Source organism: Patagioenas fasciata, chromosome 10, assembly GCF_037038585.1.
Source record: "Patagioenas fasciata isolate bPatFas1 chromosome 10, bPatFas1.hap1, whole genome shotgun sequence".
Taxonomy (NCBI): Eukaryota; Metazoa; Chordata; class Aves; order Columbiformes; family Columbidae; genus Patagioenas; species Patagioenas fasciata.
This window is the reverse complement of record NC_092529.1, coordinates 9,825,544-9,844,539: the sequence shown is the minus strand read 5'-3', so window position 1 is coordinate 9,844,539 and position 18,996 is coordinate 9,825,544. Positions and strand designations below refer to the sequence as shown.

Here is an 18,996-nt window from a genome sequence, read left to right as displayed (position 1 = left end):
CATATGTGTGCAGATGATGTGTTTATTTTTTTTTCCCTTCACTGGCCCCGTCCCTTTCCCTGAGGTGCTTTGCAGGCTGGACAGAGGATGGGGGCTTGTGCTGAGCCATACTTGAGGCAGAGGGAGTACTTGGTAGGAGCAGGTGAGACAGAGGGCCAGTGCGGGAAAGCTGCAGCTCCCTGCTCTGTGCCCAGAGAAGTGGTTCTGAAATGGAGTCCTGAGTCTCTGATACTGGGCAAGCGCAACACAGACTCCCAGGTGTGGGGTGACAAGGTGTGTCAGGGTTGTAGTTTCCCCCATAGGCTTGGGTACTATGGCATGAGTGATTCTGCAGTGGCACAGTGAGGGGACAGGGCTGCTGAGTGGGCAACCAGTGAAGCACATCATGGATGACAAAGCATCAGCCTTGTTACCTACCCAGAACTGGTACGAGCAGCCCTCAGCTGCATGCCCTTCCCTGTCACACTGGTTTGTCCAGCTGGCACCATGGGTAGGTCACTGTTAGTTAAATGTGCAGGATGTGCAAGTCTTGCACAGGAGTTGGGTAGGAGTAGGACAGAGGGTCTGTAAATAAGTATTTGGTGACATCTGTTTTTTTTTTTGAGTGAGCTTAGTGCCATGTGCTGTTGGTATTTTTTGGGTTTGGTGCCATTTAATATATTGGCAATTGATGCACTGTTTTCCATTCTGACTCGCTGAGGGATGTGGTCAGCCCTTCAGGGAAGGTGCAGAGCTGGCAGCAGAGTTGGTGACCTGTCTTGCTGAGATGTGGCTTAGGGTGTGTGGAGGGCTGGTGAGGATGTCTGGGGTGTATGAGAAGTGCTGCTGGGGGTGGTGGCTCAGAAAGAGGAGCATGGCTGTGCAAAGCATGGTGGTGCCTCCTGAGGAATAAAGAGGCAACAGTAGTGATGCCAGAACAGAGAGGACAAGGGTGACAGCCAGTAAGCCCAGGCAGGTCAGAGCTACTTTAGGATGTGAGGTGCAGCAGGTAGATTCCTGACCCAGCCTGGGGCCATGCTGGTTTTGGGTTGCCCTGAGGGTGAGGCAGGGCAGTGGGGAGGGGCAAAGGGGCAGGTAGGTGGGGAGAGGTGGCTGAGTGTTTGTGCCACCTTGATGCTGGTTGGCCCTGGGAAACAAGAGAACGTCATGCCGTTGGAAAGCTGTGTTTATGTGTAGTTGATGGCAATGGGATGGGATCAAGGGCAGCCCTGGAGTGGACAGGAAGGTGTGTGAGGGGTGTGTGTGGTCACCAAAGGATGCTGGAGATAGACATGCAGGGGCCGTGAGGGGATATTTGAAGGCAGAGCGCTTGGTGAAGGCGCTGGAGACAGTGGTTGCCTTTGTCCACTTCTTCCTCCCCTCACTGCTGTACCACTGCCAGGTGGTACCAAGGGTGACAGCTGGTGTTGAGGTGAGCGAGGGAACAGAGAACAGATGCATTTGGGCTGGGTCTGGCAGTGAGCAGGCGAGGGAATAGGTGAGCAACAGCAGAGTGTGTCTGTGGGGAGGGGAAGGATTAGTGCTGGATACAGGGCACTTGTGAGCACTGTGCTGTGACAATCACTGTATGGGCCAAGCATTGTCAAGTTGTGGGGGCAGATGAGGCAGAGGAACTTTGAAGGACCTTCTGCCAGGAAGCTCCTCAGAGAAAGGTGCTGAAGTACAAGGTGTGTCAGCAACCCTGTGAAGATACACACACACACACACATCTCTTCTCCTGCATGTTTCTCCCGCTGGTGTACCAGGCTGGCTGATCCATCACTCGTGTCTTGCTGCCTCGTCTCTGTGCTCTGTGCCAGCCTGTCGCAGATATTTTCAAACTGCCTTGCTTTGAACTCAGTGGCCTGACAATTGTTAACGTAGTTGCTCTAATCAAATGTTTGTAGTACATGCATGTGCCATTTCACATCTGTGCTGTGTGCTCAATAAAAGTCTGTGGCATGTGTAACTAACTGACTAACCTGCTCACGTCCAGTTCCTTTGCCAGCCGTGGGGGTGCAGCTCCAGTGGCCAAGAGGCCAGGCCCGAGGTGTCCATCCCGGAGCCGCCTGTGCCCCCTGTGCCCATAGCGCAGAGAGGACACCGGGATGGGCCGGGGTGGGGTTGGGCTGTGGGCGAGAAAGGGCTGGAGGCCTCGTGCTGGGGGCTGCCGGGCAGCAGGTACCGGCGGGGTGGTCAGTGGGAGCCACAGCAGCGAGGGCCGAGGCTGAGCCCGGCGGAGGGCAGGCGGAGGCGGAACCGGCGGCACTGAGCTCTTTGTTCCTCGGCGGTCCCCGGCCCGGGCGGCGGGAGCGGCCCCTCAGTGCGCGCACCCGTCGGCGTCGGTCAGGAGCGCGTCCTGCGGGGAGAGCGACGTGAGCGCGGGGCGGGGCGGGGGCGCGGGGCGGGGCGGGGGCGGTACTCACGTGCAGCGGCTCGTAGTCGGGGGCGTGGCCACCGTAGAGCGGGTTGGGGATGGCGACGAGCGGCCGCTGGGAGCGGAGCCTGGCGGCGCGTGGCCTCGCCTGCGGGCGCGCGCCCTCCCGCTGCGGCACCGCCTCCTCCTCCGCCTCCTCGTCCGCGCGGAGATCCGCCTGGCAACGGAGGGGCGCGATTGGCGGGGCGGATGGGGGCGGGGCTTCGGGGGGCGTGGCGCCCCTCCCACTCGCGCGACACACCAAGGCGGCCGGACCGCTCCACGTGGCCGCCCGCACCTACCTGGAAATACCCGAACTGCTCCTCCCGCCGCCGCCGCTTCACACAGTAGTAGGCGACGCCGGCCCCGGCAGCCAGCACCAGCGCGAAGCACAGCGCTGACAGCGTCCCTGTGGCCACTGAGCCCGGCGCCTGCGCCACCGCGTTCACCTGTGTGGAGAAAGAGCAGCTGGGTTACAGCATTCCCCTGGCAGAGCCACGGGCTCTCCCACACAGCCGCACACTGCAGCTCCCTGATGCGACCACAGGCAACCCGGCCAGCAGAGCAGAGGACAAGGCCAGTCCCTGGGGGACTCTGTCACCTTGTCCCCATTCCCAGGCCTGGCACCAGCTCTTTCAGCATCTGCCTTCCCTGTTCATGCCCTTGGACACTCACCTGGCCGAGATGCACAACGGGCGGTGGGATCCTCAGCGGCTCTGCAATCGCATGAATGATGCCATTGAAAGCTATGATGTCCCACTCCACAATCATTGTGTCATTGATCCCTTTGGCATCCTACAGCACAAGACAGAGAGGATGTCACCCAGCCAGAAAGCCTCCCCGGTGTTCCCTGTCTCAAAAGAGCTGTGGTGACAACTCATGGGTTTTTTTTTTTAACCTCTCCAGAGGTTAAACCTACAGAGTGCTCTGTGCTGTTGCCCACTGGAAGGTCTGACACATGGAGGTCATATCCTGACTGGGATGGGATGATGGTGCCTGTTGTCAGGTTGAAGCTGAAGAGAACAACGTTGCTGGATGACACATGGAGCTTCAGTTCTTCTCCCGTCAGTGTCTGAAAAATCAACAGGGAGCAGGGATGAGGAACAGCTGGGTTGGCTCTCACCCCCACCTTCCTGCTGTGAGCAGCCCCCACCTGGCCTAAGCCCAGACACTCTCCATGGCCACAAGGCAGCTCAATTCATGGGCAACATGGCACAAAACTATCACACAGAGAAGAGGGGGAAATGCCATACTTAGGAGTCAAAGCTCAACTGGAAAAGGCTCTGAGCAATCTGACCTAAATGGCTCTTCTGAGAGAGGGGTTGGACTAGAGACTTCCAGTGGTCTCTTCTCACCTAAAGTCCTCCCTCTTTCCCCAGACTATTTCATGTCACCATCATAGTGGACCCCTGCCCTCCTCTGGGGCTCTGATAGCTTGTTCCATGAGCCTTCAAAGCAGCCGCTCATCCCACCTTGCTTACCTCATTGTCTGCAAAGCCAGAATTCAGAGGGACAAAGAGAGTTTTGGGAGCAGAGTCATCAGACAAATAGATGAAAAAATCCAGTCCTTCTTCTGTGTCATTGGCAAAATTGAGCAACATCTGGAAAAGATGGCATATCTTCCCCATCAGCATGCTGCAGGAGACTCAAGGCTGTTACCTTCCTGAGCCCAGGAAACATTCCCCAGCTCCAGAGAGAAAAAGTCTCTGTGTTTGTACCCTGCACCCCACACGCAGACCAAACCACCAGTTCTCCCTGTTCCAGCCCTCCCTCCACCTTGTTGCTGGCTGCTGGCGTAGAGAACCAGGAGGGCATCACTTACTGAATAGAAGGTGGAGAAGCGAGCATTGTCAGCGAGCACATCGGGGAGTTTGCCACTGCACCAATACCCATCTCCCACAAACCCATCACGGCAGGTGCAAGTCAGATCTGCAAAGAAAAGCCAAGATGTGACTTGACTTGTCAATGGTGGCTACACTGACCACCTCTCCCTTGAGTTCTGGATGCCACTCAACATGTTTCCTCCAGACATGGGCAAGGGGAGAGGGGGATGTACCCACCTGCCCATGCCTCATGCTCTAAGGACAGTTCTCTGCCTGCTGCCTTGACACGCCTCTTGTCCCCAACAGCATTGTCCCCAGGGAATGTGCTCACACCACTCACCCTTCTCCCGGTAGCAGAACGCATCCCAAGTCTCGCTCAGGTTGCTTCGGGAGCCATAGTCCACAATGCCCACTCGGTTAGCCCCACAGCTGGGGTTGGGGTAGGCTGTGGGGTACCCAGCTGTGCCATTGTCCAGCCAGCCCACCAGGCACAGATGGAATCCCATCTAGCAGAGGAAAACGAATTAGATTAGATTAAAAACAATATCTCTGGCCCACGTTTTCTGCCGTGTGCACACTCCCATCATGCAGCCTCATCTGACATGCCCCCAGCACCTAATGGGCTGGGCACTGCCAGAGGTGTCATCCCAATGTGACTGGCAAGACCCACCAGCCCTCCAGGTCTCATGGATGTAGATGCAGCAAACAGTGCCTGGCTAAAGGGATATGGGGTTGCCCACCCACCAGGGAGAAGCTGCCACTGGACTGGGCTACCCCTTAATGTGCCCACACGAGGCGATGGAGCCAGCCCCTGTCCCACCTCTGTCCCCGCGTCCTGACCTGCTGTGCTGCCGCGAGCTGCTGGAAAGTGGCCAGGGAAGCGCCTTCTGCAGCACAGGCTGCCTGAGCCTGCTCGTAAGTGAAGTCGTACTTTTTTCGGGGTGACTGCAGATGAAATACGCCCATAGTCTTATCTGCAAAATACCAAGGCCAGGGAGCATCAGTACTGGACAGAGAGCAAGCGGCCTCCCTGGGGCTGTCACGTGGGTCCCTGTGTGAGTGCAGACCCCACTGCCAACATGCTGCATGGGAGGGGTGGGACAGGGACAATGCCCAAGTGAGGGCGATGTGGAATGCAGCATGTCTTCCTCTGAGCTTCTCACCTTCCACAAGGGAATCAGTGCCTACTGGTAGCATAACCCCACTGGAGGCCATCTCACGTGTCACACAGGAGCAGACAAGGATGGCTTGTCTTCCCCCATATGACAGGTAGAGGAAAAGGAGAATGTGAAAAATGGACCAAGCTACAGAGACAAGTTCCTGGTCCCTTGGCCATCCCACCCTCCAGCTCCCTTGAGGGATGCCCCAGCCAGAAGGTGAAGGATGAGGGAATGGGACCTCTCCGTGGAATATCATGCAGGGTTGAGCATGCTCACCATGAAAGTGCAAGTCGGTGCAAATGGCCTCCCGATGGCACTGCCCATTGTCTTCCAGGCACCGGTCTGTGGGGGGCACAGCCTCTTCCAGGCACTGGATCCCATCACCAATGTAGCCCCGCTTGCACTCGCAGCGCCGCTCATTCTGCAGCACAAAGGAAGGCCGGCATTTGTGTGAGTGCAAACATGCAGATGCCAGCTGGGGAACTTTGCATCCCTATGAAGTTGAGGATGAGCCTTCAGAATGCCTCCACAGCCCATTGGGACCATGACAGAGCTACAAAAAGCCACACAGCCTCTGTCCTACCCCCACATGCAACTGAACATGAAGCAAAAAAAGTCACATTGAATCCTCATCACATGCTGCTTAAAAGACAGCTGAGCTTCAGGATACACAGCTCATGATTCTTGCACTACACCATGCTCCCAGCCCCATCTTCTGGCCTGCAATGAGCAGCTCTGATTTCTCAGCATAAAGGGCTAGCATTGTCCTCAAAGGACCATCCTGGAGCCCCCAAAACAGTTAAGAAATGGCATGACTGACACAGGTCATGCCCTTTGGACAGAGGAATGGGGAAAAATGGCCTCAGCATAACATCAGCACGACTGTCACCACAGCCTGGCAGCAGAGCAAGGGCACGGGCCCTGCCTGGCAGTGAGGACCCGCAGGACGAGCGCAATTGCCGAGGGGATGCAGGTCCCCAGACCTACAGGAGGTACTCACAGGCCCAGTGCTGATGCAGTCGGCGTGCTGGCTGCAGTCCCCGTTCCTACCATCTGCACACCTGTCTATGGGGTCACAGACGTAGCCATCGCCTCCGTACCCGGGAGCACAGGCACAGGAGACATTCACGCCAACCTGTGTGCACTGTGCGTGCCTGGCACACCCCCCGTTGTCCTGGCCACACATGTCGATCACTGCAGGGGTAAAAGCATTAGGTTAACTAAAACACCTTGCTAGGTGTCCTGGTGGTCTGTCTGTCTGTCCATCCTGCCAGTCATCACACCAATATGGCCGTTGGGAGATGGCCACCTGTTGTTTTGTTACGGCCGCTTTCCCCTGCGCTCGCCACCCCTCCAACCCAGCCCCTCATGGCTCCCCCAACCTGAGCACGTTCTCCCGTCTCCTTCGTAGTGCAGGTTGCATTCACAGAGGTTGCCAGAGCGGCAGACGGCCTGGGGATGGCACGGTGGAGAGCAGGTGGGCGTCAGGACTGAAACCAGAACACACATGGGGCAGAATGATCCAAGGGTTGCAACACGGGCACGGCTGCCAACACCAGCCTCTGCCCCAGGCCACCTGACCCACACTCCCCTCCTCTTTCCCCGTGCTTCTCTGCAGATGCCTTGCGCAAACATGGAGGACTGTTACTGCATCAGGAACACCTCAGGTCTTCACCTCCCCCTCAAGCTCTTCTTGGAGCACCTCTGAGCTGAGGAACTCGATCATGGTCAAGTGGAGGTTTCCTCTTCCTCCTCCCTACCACCCCAACCCTTGTGAAATTCAACAGCACGGGCCAGAACTCAGCATCCAATAGCTCCTTTTGGAGATACTTCTGACCGGCAGCTTGAACAACCCAGCTATTGGGAAAGCAGCCGTATGGCACCGGGTCCCAGGGAATAGTGGATCGTGAGGCTTGGCATCCCTCACCGAGTCTGATTTCACAGCGTTCTCCAGTCCAACCCTCGGCACAGAAGCAGAAGCCATCACCATGCAGTCCTGCATTGCATACGCCGTTCTCGGTACAGTTACACTCTGTGAAGAATGGATAAAAACAGTCACAGCATCCATGCTGGTGGCAGAGAATGGTCACGCTCAGGCCACAGGACAGCCATGAGGCAGAAACGTGGCTTGTGAGGGCAGGCAGGGCTGTCTGCACACATCCCTTCCTCTTGCTGCCAGCACTGGACCCCCACAACATGCACCCCTCATGGAGGAGGGGAAGCCTCTCTGCACCCACAAACCCCCATAATTCCCCTCCCCTGGGCATTTCTAGAGATGCATTTTTCACACTGAGTCCCTGCAAACATACAGCCATCAAAAACTTTCCTGAAGACCCTCTAAGGTCCAGCTTGGGATGGGAGGATGGGGAACTCCCTTTTCCTTCCCTTTGCCTCACAGGGACATGGTCCCTTCTGAGCACATCCCAGGAGATGCTCTTTCTGTACAGGGCTCATCACAAATTACGGATTGATCCCCCAGCTCAAAATACGTGTTAATACTTTCTGCCAGACTGGGGCTCTCAGCTCTGCTTGACAAATGAGAAGGTGCCTTTGACACTGGGGCTTTGGCACCAGAGGTGAGGCCACCAGCAACACGGCTGCACTAGCCACAGCTCCTGGCACATGCCACCCAGCCTTCTCCAACCACAGCTGGGTTAACAGCTGTCTGGCCACAAGCCCAGGGAGGGCTGTCCCCAGCCCCAGAGGTCTGACCTGAGCGTTCTGGGGACTGATGCATACATGGCAGCACTAGTTCCCATGCTGTAGGCTGCAAAGAGGTCACGTACCGCCTTTCCAAGCAGCACCCTGTGCCGCAGCCACCTCTGCACAAACCCTCTGCACTGCTGCCACCCCACAGCTTCCCCCGTACCTCGGCAGTCTGGCCCGTATCTGCCCGGTGCGCACAGCTCACAGCTGGTCCCGATGAAAGCCTGGCTGCAGTTGCATCTCCCTGAGCCACCAATTTTGTCGTCGCAAGTACCGCGGTTACTGCACGGTGCCTCCAGCCCTCCTGGGCATGCTGCAAACGGAGCACCTTAGTGAGGCTGTGGTGACAAAGTGACCCTGTGCTGGAGAGGAGCCTGGTGCCATGTGAGCTGTTGCTTATGAGGTGCTTGGACCACAGAGCCCACTCAGCAGTCAGTGCCAGGGACATTGCATGACAATAAATCTTACGAAGGGGGACGAGAAGGACACATTGGCACAGCTTCCAGCCTGGGAAGACCCTCTGCTGCAGTGTGCTGGGTTTGTGCTGGCCTGCCCCATGCTGACTGGGCAGCAGCGTCATCCAAGGACATGGAAGTTGCTCATAGATGGAGCACAGAGGGCAGGTATAGGGGAATGGTTGATTATCAGCAACATATCGGAGTGAGTGACATGTCTGACAGCCACCCCCAGAGCCCTGTGCCAAGGGCTTTCCATAGGGACAAGCGGGTCTCCAAGGAAAGGGAATTCCCTGTTACACCATCCACGTACGCTCCCAGGGGATTGTTCCCTGCCCCAGACTGGGGTTCACTGCCCCAGGTTTTGCCCACCCTTCCCCAGGGAAGCACATCTATGGGTGCCAGACATCTGTGTGGAACCAGTAACGCCACCTTCCCACAAGAGAAAGGGCTGGGGCGGGAAAGGGTCGCGCAGCTCCTTACCCCAGCAGTCACGGCCATAGTGGTTTGTGCAGCACTGAGGGACCCATTGTGCGGAAACGCAGATCCTCCTGCAGCCTGGTGTCTGTCTCCTGAAGGGGCTCCACAGAGAGGGTGACCAGGACGGCCGCAACAGGGAGTTGCGGTGAAACAAAAAAGTGTTTCTTGACAGCTGGTTTCTGTAATGGCAGCGCTTGGTTTGCCCCTGTGAGGAAAGAGGCAAAACACAGTTTGCCACATTGGTCACTGATGTCTCACTTTGACTATTCTTGTGCCACTCATTCAGTTTTATGACAAGTAACAGAGGCTCCCTAACGTGATGAAGCTGGTGACAGAGGAGGTACAGATGGACCTCAAGGACATGGCCCAAAGTTCAAAAGAGAGAGACAACAGGCAATACAGTGAGAGTGGGGTACAACCACTGCCCCCGCAAGGCTGCTCACCATCTGACCCCTGGGCCATCACCAGCAGCCAGGCCGAGCTCTTTTGCTATAAACCACCGTGAGAAGTCGCCAGTGCTGCTGCAGGGACCCCTGCAGCCACTGTCACCCATGCAGGGACTGACCCAGCAAATACCACTGGAGACCCCGACCCCGTATTGCTCAGCCCCGCTCCTGCCCTATGGGACCGCGTGACCTGGGGCAAGGCACAGACGGTGTGACTGAGCTAAGGGACTTGCCCCATGCAGGTGTGTCTTCATTTTGCTGCTAAAACATGAGGGGTGTGTGGGTTTTGTCATCAGCCCTTAACAGGCCTCCTTGGTGACAAAGGTGTGAACTTTACCCGTTGAACGGAGCCAGCAGGGCAGGGTGGCTCGAAGCCACAGAGTCCGCAGCTCTCTGTAGATGCCTGTGGAGGGAAGAAAGAAACTTCACAACAACTCAGTATGCACTTCTGCCTCTCTTGGCTGCTCAGAACTTTGCTGAGGAAGGGCAGCAAAGCCCTCGCAATATCCCTCTGGCCAGGCATGAGGCTCAACAGACATCACAGATCCACATTGGCCTCATCTCAAGCACTCACCTGCAGCTCAACAAAGGTGAACTCATCACATCGAGATCCCAGATCTGGTGGCTCCAACAGCCTATCGATGCCATAAGCAATGCCCCCATTGAACTCCATATGCCTCTGGATGATGGTGGCATCACCATTCCCCACCAGAAGCTCCCCCTGCCAGAGGAAGAAAGGGACTTGTGATTTTGGTGCATCCTACCTCCTGGCTGCACCACCCAAAGGTTGTCCTTTTTGGCTGTCATGACTTCCCAATCACCCCTTGTGTCCTTGACCAGCCTTCCCAATTGCCACTTTTCATGGCTGTCTCTCCTAAGAAATGGTCTCTGTCCATGCAACACATGCTCTGTTGGATCATGGCACCATGTGGCTGGCTTCTCAACCTAGTGCTCATCGTGAAGTGCATGTGCAGGTACCACACATCTCCACACTTCCCTGCCAGCTGCCCACAGAGTCTCAAGCCTCTACAGGCCCAGCTGTAGTCAGGGGAATGGGGTGTCCCAGCCTGCCAGCACTCCGACTCGCTATTCACTCCTGCCAGTGACCAACCATCAGTTGCACCACGGCTATGCCCAGGGACACGTGCTCCGTGGAAAGCAGAGCCCAGCATCATCATCACTCACCACGTGGTTTTTGCTGCAGCTGAATGAGATGGTGGACCCATGCATGGTCCTTATGGATTTGACGTGGGGCACATTACCAGCAACAATCTAAGAGGGAAAAAGGATACTATGAAGGGAGAGACAGGCAAAACTGGCAGTGTGTACTTCTGATGGGATGGTGCCTGGTACGGACAAGGGTCAGCAGCCACACTGGGAAGGGGTGAGATGTGGCAGCACAAGAAACTGGTGTGGGTGGAAAAGCAAAACTATTCTGGGTTAAGTCCCAGATTCCTGAACAGTGAGAGACCAGTGCGCACAAGCAGAACCTGGATTCGCTCAGCTGGACTCTCCCCTTGTTCATCACCACTATAGACAAGAGCCTGTTGTGAGCCTTGCGATGGCACTCTGGGGGTGATGTGGCCTCCCCAAGAAGCTGATGACAGAAGGTCTCAGCTGAGCCACACTGCACCAAAGGTTCATGATGAAGCGGTAGTTGCCTCAAATACTCAACAGCTTTGGGTCTTCTCAAGACAACTATTATGTTGCATGTTCTACAGCAGCAAAATATTGGGCATGGTTGCTCTAGCGTAACCATAGGCACGTGGTGGCAACACATGTGGCCTCAGGAGGTTGGAGCCTGCTTGTTGTCACATTTACCTTTGTGTCCCTGATCATGTGTGCTTTGAGATAGGAGGCCAGCACATCCCGATGCTCCCTGTGGTACAGCCACTTCTGTCTTTCCTCTGAGAGGGCATTAAATGCAGCATCTGTGGGCCACAGCATGGTGAAGGGTATATGCAGGGGGTCACTAATCAGTGGAAGCAGCTCTGCATCCTGTCAGAGATAGGAGGGGATAGAAAGAAAAAGCCACACGCCAAAACTGAACGTGCACATGTACACACCACCTCCCCACAGCACAGAAGGGAGTCAGGTCGCTCACCTGCAGCAGCTTGCTATAGATGGTGTACCCAAAGGTCTCTGCCACTTTTGTGATATTTTGCTGCAGGGAGAAGAAAGAAACAATCGTCACTCAGAGGTGCCTCTTCAGGACCTGGAGCAGTAACTCCAGGGAGGAACCAAATGGTTAACAGCTACAGTAGCTGAACACAAGTTTATTTCTGTCATCATCATGCTGATGGATTTGGCCTGGTGAGCACTGGCATTCAGCAGCTGACACTTTTCTGATTCATCCTGGGTAGATGCTGCTATGGCAGGAGCTGGGATGAATTTCAGCACACTGTTGTGCTGTCCAAAAATTGTGTTATTTACTGTGAAATGCAGGATCTATAAGCTCCTAGCACTTGTTTGAAGAATACCAGAGAGACATTAGCCATCTCATAGTGCAATCTATGCTGCACTGAAAAGGAGTGTGACGGCTGGCATGGGACATGATCCCCCTGCCTACAGCCAGTCCTGTTGTTCCCTAGTGATGACTCACAGCTCCTTCTGTCCCAAATATCGCTATGCCACAAATGCTGTCACCTTCACAAGCCAAATCCGTGTCCTCAGACATGCCCTGCACAGCTAGGAACAGGGAGGAAGAACACCCCACACAGCCTTGGGCTGAGGGCTCGGGTGGAAACCCTTATCAGGACAGCGCTATCAGCTGTTGGGAGAAAGATCCAAGCCCCATCCTCGCCATGGCAGTTATCAGGGCACAGTCACTGCTTCAGACTTACCCGTGAGACCTCTGAGGAAATGTTACGGCCCACCAGGTCACTTGGAATGAGGATCTTGTTGATGAAATGAATGACCCCGTTTGAGCCAATGATGTCACTCACAACCACTTTGGCTTCCTCATTGAGATAGATGCTATTCTGAGAGAGAAGGGGTGTGATGAGGTAACCTCACCCACAGCACTGCCCTATAAGCCATCTGTGGGCCACAGGCAAGTCACTTGCCACAAGCACAGTGACCTTCAAGTGACAGCAAAAGTGACATCCTGATGAGTGGGACAGAGAAGGGAATCATAACAGAAAACTACCTCTTTCATGGTGATCTTTATTTGGTGGCCAGATAAAGACGTAAGGGACTCCTGGGCTTCCAGGTCACTGGACAGCAGCTCCTGGCAGCCCACCATGTGGTAGCGAAGCAGGTCCCGCAGGAGACCTCTGCTCCTCCACTCCTCAAACTACATAGAGAAAAACAAGAATGAGATCACACTGGGGGCACTTTGCCTTGTGGGAGGGCCCAGACCCAATGAGGGAGACTTGGGTTGCCCAAGCCCCCTTTGACCCACCCCCACAGGAAAGCCAGTCGCCCCCCCAAAATGAGGTGAATGCACAAAGCCATTTGAAAGCTTTTGGGAAATTTCATCCAGCTTGACAAAAACAGCATTCAGGTCCCTTTATGGAGGACAAATGACCACACTGGCCTTGAGGAAGTGACACCTGGGATATGTGGTTGTTGGGAATTGTCTCTTTACTGGGTGGATTGGGGGTCATGGGAAAAAGGTTGAGACTAGCATTGTGAAGCTGTACAACAGGGCTTGTGACCAATGGTAATAAGATCTTCTATTACACTGACACCAGAAAGCTGTTGGTCAAGAACCTGCCTGGTTCACAGGGTCATGAATAAGGATTTCTCCTCCCTCATGTCTCCGCTTGCCCCAGACATCCCCCTTATTGGGATGAGAAGGAAGGGACCGAGAGAGGCAGAATGGCAGGGCCTGAGGCACAGAGCAAGAATAAGAGGACTTCGTCACAGATGCTGTGAAGCTTTGCTTTAATGAGCCCCTAACAGTCATGGGTAAAAAAAGTCACTATGCATCACTGATCTGGCACAGTGCCTCTGAGGACCATGAGGCAGTGGCCTCAGGGAGAGTCTCCTTACAACAGGAGCCATGTCTACTCCTGCCCAGATTGTCTCTGCAGTGAGCTGGTCCCAAACCTCTGCTCTTACGTAATGGAGAATAGAGGATGCCCTTAACCCACTGCAGTGCTGTCCCTTTGCTTCAGTTCACCAGGCAGAACAGCTCCAGGAGGGGACATTGCCCAACACCTGACAGCACTTGGGATGGGAGGACACTTACCATTGTGGTGTTTCCTATGAAATCTGTCCGTGGGACAAAGACAGTGAAAGGCCCTGTCCCACTGAGCTCCTTGATGTTTTCTGCCTGTGATAGAACAGCATTTGTGAGAAGGGAAACAGAAAACATGGTTCCAGTTAGCAAGACCCTTTCCAGAAAACCTTAAGTGGGATTTACTACACAGAGACAAGGACAAAGCTGTTTGTCACCAACCAGTATCATCTTAAGGAACATGGATGCATCTTCAATCCTTCCAAGCTCCTTAAACAGAAAAAAAAACTGGTGTTAGCAGAGTCCCTTTCACTCGACCCTGGCCAGCCCACATGGTGACCTGCTCCTTCCGCTCCAGGCCATTCTCCCTACCCAATGAGGCCCCGGTTCTCCTGACACACCACAGTGATCTTTCCCTCCCTCTCTTGCCAGCACTGCAGGCATGGATGATGTGGAGGTTACAAAGCAGGCAATGACCTCTGCCTGGACCATTCACCTTGCAGATGCTGCAGGATGGAGCAGACAGAGAGGTGGAAGCTGGCTGCTTCTGCAGCACCTGTCTCATAGGTTTAACTGTCCCTGTGCTCATGGGACATGTCAAGTGCTTCACAGAACAACCTCACTGTGCTGCCACTACCATTTCTGGGATCCTGTTCGGAGTGGTAGACATAGGCTGGGCAAAACAAACTCCCTCTCTTTACACCGCACTGATTTTACTTTTCAGCAAGTGCAGAAGCACAGAACTGAGTCCATCCCTTTTCTGCTGGTTCTGCTGTGGCCATGACAGCTTTTATTTGCCACTACCAGAAAAGGTCACCAGTTTGGCTAAGGACAGCCATTGAATTGGTAACAGAGCCAGAGCCAGATTGCCACCTTCCAGACTGGATCCCAAGTCCTGGCATGGCCACAGGAGACACCTGCCCTGATACCACAGACTGGGAGAAGTGGGTTCCCTTGAGGAGAAAAAAAATTACTCCCATTTGCTTGTCATATTAAGAAAACAGCATCCTGGAGGTATGACCAATGCTGCTGACAGAGCAGCAGAGTGTTCACACCACTGATCCCTCTGGAGCAAGGTCACTTTCCTATGATTCTCTCCCCAAGCTGGCACCCCAAATCCACCTGTGATTTATGGACAGTTTGCCTCAAAGCAGCTGTATCCCCTCCTACAGTGCACATGTCAATATGTCACTACAGGTCTGCTCATCTGCAGCTCACACTTGGAGGGGAGGGACCAATTTGCTGCAGAACAGGGGGCCTGAACACAGAAGGTGCTGCACGTTTCTCACCTGAGATAGTTTTCCACGGCAGCTGAAGCCATCTCCAATGCTGTGCCAAAAGCAGGAGCAGTTCCGAGTGCCAGGGCCCGTGTACTTGCAGAGCCCAAATGGGCTACAGCCTCCATTGTTCTAGCAAGAAGAGCAAAAGGCTTCCATGGAGGGGCACAATCAACAACCTGAATGGCCACTAGCATGGGAGAGCAATCCAGCCCAGCAGAAAGAAAACCATTCCTCCCATCTGTCCAGTGCCTTACAATAAACCTCACCCAAATCCTCAAGGACTTTTTAGCACAAAATCCTCCCATGAAACAAGAGAGATTTTGAGAAGGCAGCAATGCCATAACCACAGATTACTTTCAAACTTTTGAGCACGTTCCACACAAAAGAGAAGCAGAGAAATAAGCCCACATGCCTCCAACCCTATGCCACTGTTCCCACAAGAGGGGGGTACCAGGTGGTCAACATACTTGCAGGTCATTACAAGAGGCAATGGAAACCAAACACACGAGGAAATCCCTTTAGTATGTGAAAAGGCAAGACAGCCAGGTCTAAACAAGCAGGCGAATCCTGTTCTTGTTGTTAACTGTTCGGAGAAAGGGATGCTTCAAAGCTGTGGCCTTCACCTCTGATAAGAGCAAAATGCAGACATACCTGTTCACACAAGTTGATGGGGTTGCACTGGCTCACGCCATCCCCCCTGTAACCAGGAAGACAGTTGCAGGCAACCTGGAGGGAGAACAGATGCTCAGCCTGAAAACTGGACCAAATAAAGAAAACGCACATAGCTGAGCTGAGCATGTGATATAGTACCCATGGCGACATCCGTGAATAACCATGCTTGTGTCAACAACAAATATAACCCAAAACTGTCTCCAGCCTCTGGCCAACAAAAGGCATCTGCTCTCAAGGAAACAGCAATCTTTTCTTGCCCTTTCCAGGCAACTTTTCTATGTGGAAGGTAATAGGCACAAGGCAGAGCACTGCCATGGAAATGATTGTCTTTGAGAGAGCTACAGAGCTGTGACAACCTCCATAATAATGTTGCCCTGACATCCATCTCACATACTCACCTTCTTTGGGCCTGTTTTAATGCACTCTGCGTTGCTGTGGCAGCCCCCGTTGCTTTCGAGACAGAGATCAATTTCTGCAGGAAAACAACAATTATTGCTGAGGGCTGCTCAAGGCAGCTGGGAATTGGTGATGTGAAGAGGTATTGGGAAAGCAACAGGGAGGCCCTTCTCAGCTTGGGAAACATCGTGGTGGAAAAGTGACTTCAGATAGCAAAGGAATAGGGAAGAACTGCAAGTTGCAAGTTCTACTCCTGCCACATGTGGGTATCTGAGTTGTGATAAATCTGCCCACAGAAAATCCCACACCACCCCAGGTGTGATTTAAAGGATATGTGAGGACTGGACTCTCCCACGGCTCCATCCTCATCTCAGAGGACCACTGCAGGAGAGTGCCCCCACCCTTTGTCTCTGGACCTCTCTCTCCACAACATGCACCAAGGCAAGAAACCTCTCAGGGTTGTTTTGGTTGAGACCAGAACACTGGTCTGAGGCCATCCAGTGAGACGGGTGCCAAGGACAGCATCACTCTCTGCCCAGCTCTGGGTGGCCCTGTGCTGGACAGGGATTGACCGCTGCATTAACCATGACTTGGGAGAATGCAGAGCATATATCTACAAGTGTGTATGTACACACATACACATATATGTGCATACACCTTGACAAAAAGCAGAAAGACAGTTGAATTAACATCAGCTGGTAATTAATTGCTTTGAAATATCACTGCATGAACAAAGTGAAAGGAGAATTGAATTTTTCAATCCTTAAACTTGAAGTTTTAATGCTTTTAGTCTGAAATTCCCCTTTGCATGATGCCTCACCACTATCACCAGAACACTTTGCTGAGCACTCACCCATGCAGAGCGTCCCGTCTCCAGCGTAGCCTTCCTTACAAACACAGGTTCTCTCTCCTGGGGACACTTTAGTACACACAGCGTGTATGGAGCAGCCACCATGATCGATAGTGCACGGATCTATTTCTGTGACCACAAACAAGAGAAGCTGGATCAGCTCAGAGCATCTAGGAAAGATGAACTGTGCCAGAATGATCATTCATCTTAAGAAAAATCACAACACCTTATTAAAATCCCTTTATTTCTTGATGAAACTGTAGGTCCTTCAAAGGCATGGGGCCTCATACAGATCTGAGACAGTCCAGTCCAGAAGGCATACAAAAGCTTAAGTAACCCCCAAATTGGACTATCCATCACAGTATTTGCTCACTGAAGACTAATGGTTAGACGAATAAAAAAAATGTTTTCCTGCACAACATAAATGTGGTTTGTTTGTTGCTTTTTTTTTTTTTTCTTTCTCTCCTCACTTATTTTCAAGTAAGGGCAATACTGAAAAAAACCTGTGATATCTACTACCAGTGTTTTGACTGTTACCATTTTATCAGAGTGGGGTTTTTTTGTCTTGTCCATTTCCTTTTGACACAGACCGGGTTTGTATGTAGCTCTACAGCAGTATCCTAAAATCGTACCTCATTTTGGCACAACTGCTGCACTGCTTCTACCCAATTTTGACATTGCCAGCAAATAGAAGGTGCATAAAATTCTAGGGAATTGAAGCATCCATATTCCAGGGATTTATGGCCAAAATTGTTGTATCTTTGCCACCATATCAGAACTAATATAACCCATTCATGGGCGTTTTTCTCCACACTGCCCTGCTACATTTCCCTGCCTTTTTATTCGTCTTTTGCAGGCTCCAGCTCTGGACTGGAAAACTTCTCTACCAAACCATGGCAACATCATACGAGTTATTTCACAAACAAAAGCCTTGTCTTTGTGTAGCTTCAAGAGGTGTTTGCAAGTCTTGAACCTTGTCCTCATTTGTTGGACACACCTGTGCAATGGGTCCCATTCCCTGTGTATCCAGCAGAGCAGAAGCAGGTAGGTGAGGAATCTGTGGAACTATTGAGGCAGCTGAAACACAGAAGGGATAAACAATCACTGACAACACCTCCAGATTTGCTTGGCCAGTGGGAAACCCTATACAAGTCTGGCATATGCAAATCAGAGACCACAATGACCACAGCAGGAACATGCCTGAAGTTGCTGTGTATTCCTTCACAGCACCAAATACTCAAGTCACGCTGGCCAGGGAGCTGGCACCCAGGCACAGGTTCACACCTCACACGGTGCACTGCCACCAGGCCCATGTACTTCTGCGCAGTACAACGGAGATGGCTGGGTCCTGGTACCGCAAAATAGGAGACCAGGTAATGGATGGAGAAGACAACAAGAGGGAGTCATCAGAGCAAATCACTCTAATTCCTTGGCAGGGGTACACATGGCTTATTCATGGCTGGGTGATTTGCTCCATGGACAAGGCCAGACTTGGAGTACCTTCAAGTCTCTTCTCCCAGCCACACATGAAGGAGGAACTTGGAAAGAATTTATGCTCAGATAGACAAAATAATTGGGGAAACTGGATGTGGCTTAGCACCAAAGAGAGTTCCCAGAATGGAACTGACATTTATGCATCTTTAATGAGTAGGCATCTTCTCCCAGGCCCTGCAAAGCCCTAAACACAGAATCGCCCCTATGTAAAACACATACAAACACACATGGCTTTCTCAGAATGACCCAGCCCTTTGTCTGTACTTACTTGGCCATTTGATGGCAAGTGTTATTGCATAAGTCAATCTCGATTACTGCAAGAGAGAACACAAATGTGACTTGGCATTTTCAATTTAGCAATTGTTGGGGCCATTTCTGCCATCTAGAATAAAGATCTCTGCAAACAGACTCACTGCCACACTTGTGGTGCCTTGACTGATGATGGGACACACCAGCAGTTATATTAACTCTCCTGTCCTACGTGGCAGGAAAACCTCATGGGATTTATGTTTTGGCACTTTGCAATGGAGTGAATTTGATGTTTTCTGTCTGAGTTAATGGTTCAGTTTGATCCTACCTGTATGGACTTCACTGCTAGGAATGAAACAAGGACTGAAACCTCATTAATCCAGACATACAGGGCCATTTGGATTTTC

General features: G+C 52.9%; 1 protein-coding gene across 2 annotated transcripts in view; it reads right to left on the bottom strand.

Moving 5' to 3' along the window:
- Positions 1-2: 2 nt before the first annotated feature.
- Positions 3-18,996, bottom strand: part of STAB1 (stabilin 1) — a 60,707-nt gene continuing 41,713 nt past the window's right edge. For both annotated transcript variants that reach the window (XM_065845262.2, XM_065845263.2), the window contains exons 41-70: positions 18,609-18,654; positions 17,844-17,923; positions 16,850-16,975; positions 15,999-16,072; positions 15,580-15,654; positions 14,938-15,057; positions 13,871-13,918; positions 13,661-13,744; positions 12,614-12,760; positions 12,309-12,446; positions 11,570-11,629; positions 11,287-11,463; positions 10,651-10,737; positions 10,040-10,186; positions 9,803-9,868; positions 9,023-9,224; positions 8,248-8,397; positions 7,306-7,410; positions 6,761-6,868; positions 6,379-6,572; positions 5,655-5,799; positions 5,059-5,192; positions 4,559-4,724; positions 4,218-4,324; positions 3,877-3,996; positions 3,315-3,467; positions 3,071-3,190; positions 2,698-2,844; positions 2,406-2,573; positions 3-2,338 (exon numbers count right to left, since the gene is read on the bottom strand). In XM_065845262.2, the coding sequence (XP_065701334.1) occupies positions 2,300-2,338; positions 2,406-2,573; positions 2,698-2,844; positions 3,071-3,190; positions 3,315-3,467; positions 3,877-3,996; positions 4,218-4,324; positions 4,559-4,724; positions 5,059-5,192; positions 5,655-5,799; positions 6,379-6,572; positions 6,761-6,868; positions 7,306-7,410; positions 8,248-8,397; positions 9,023-9,224; positions 9,803-9,868; positions 10,040-10,186; positions 10,651-10,737; positions 11,287-11,463; positions 11,570-11,629; positions 12,309-12,446; positions 12,614-12,760; positions 13,661-13,744; positions 13,871-13,918; positions 14,938-15,057; positions 15,580-15,654; positions 15,999-16,072; positions 16,850-16,975; positions 17,844-17,923; positions 18,609-18,654 (3,533 nt within the window). In that variant the 3' untranslated portion in view covers positions 3-2,299. The remainder of the gene's footprint in view (positions 2,339-2,405; positions 2,574-2,697; positions 2,845-3,070; positions 3,191-3,314; positions 3,468-3,876; positions 3,997-4,217; positions 4,325-4,558; positions 4,725-5,058; positions 5,193-5,654; positions 5,800-6,378; positions 6,573-6,760; positions 6,869-7,305; positions 7,411-8,247; positions 8,398-9,022; positions 9,225-9,802; positions 9,869-10,039; positions 10,187-10,650; positions 10,738-11,286; positions 11,464-11,569; positions 11,630-12,308; positions 12,447-12,613; positions 12,761-13,660; positions 13,745-13,870; positions 13,919-14,937; positions 15,058-15,579; positions 15,655-15,998; positions 16,073-16,849; positions 16,976-17,843; positions 17,924-18,608; positions 18,655-18,996) is intronic.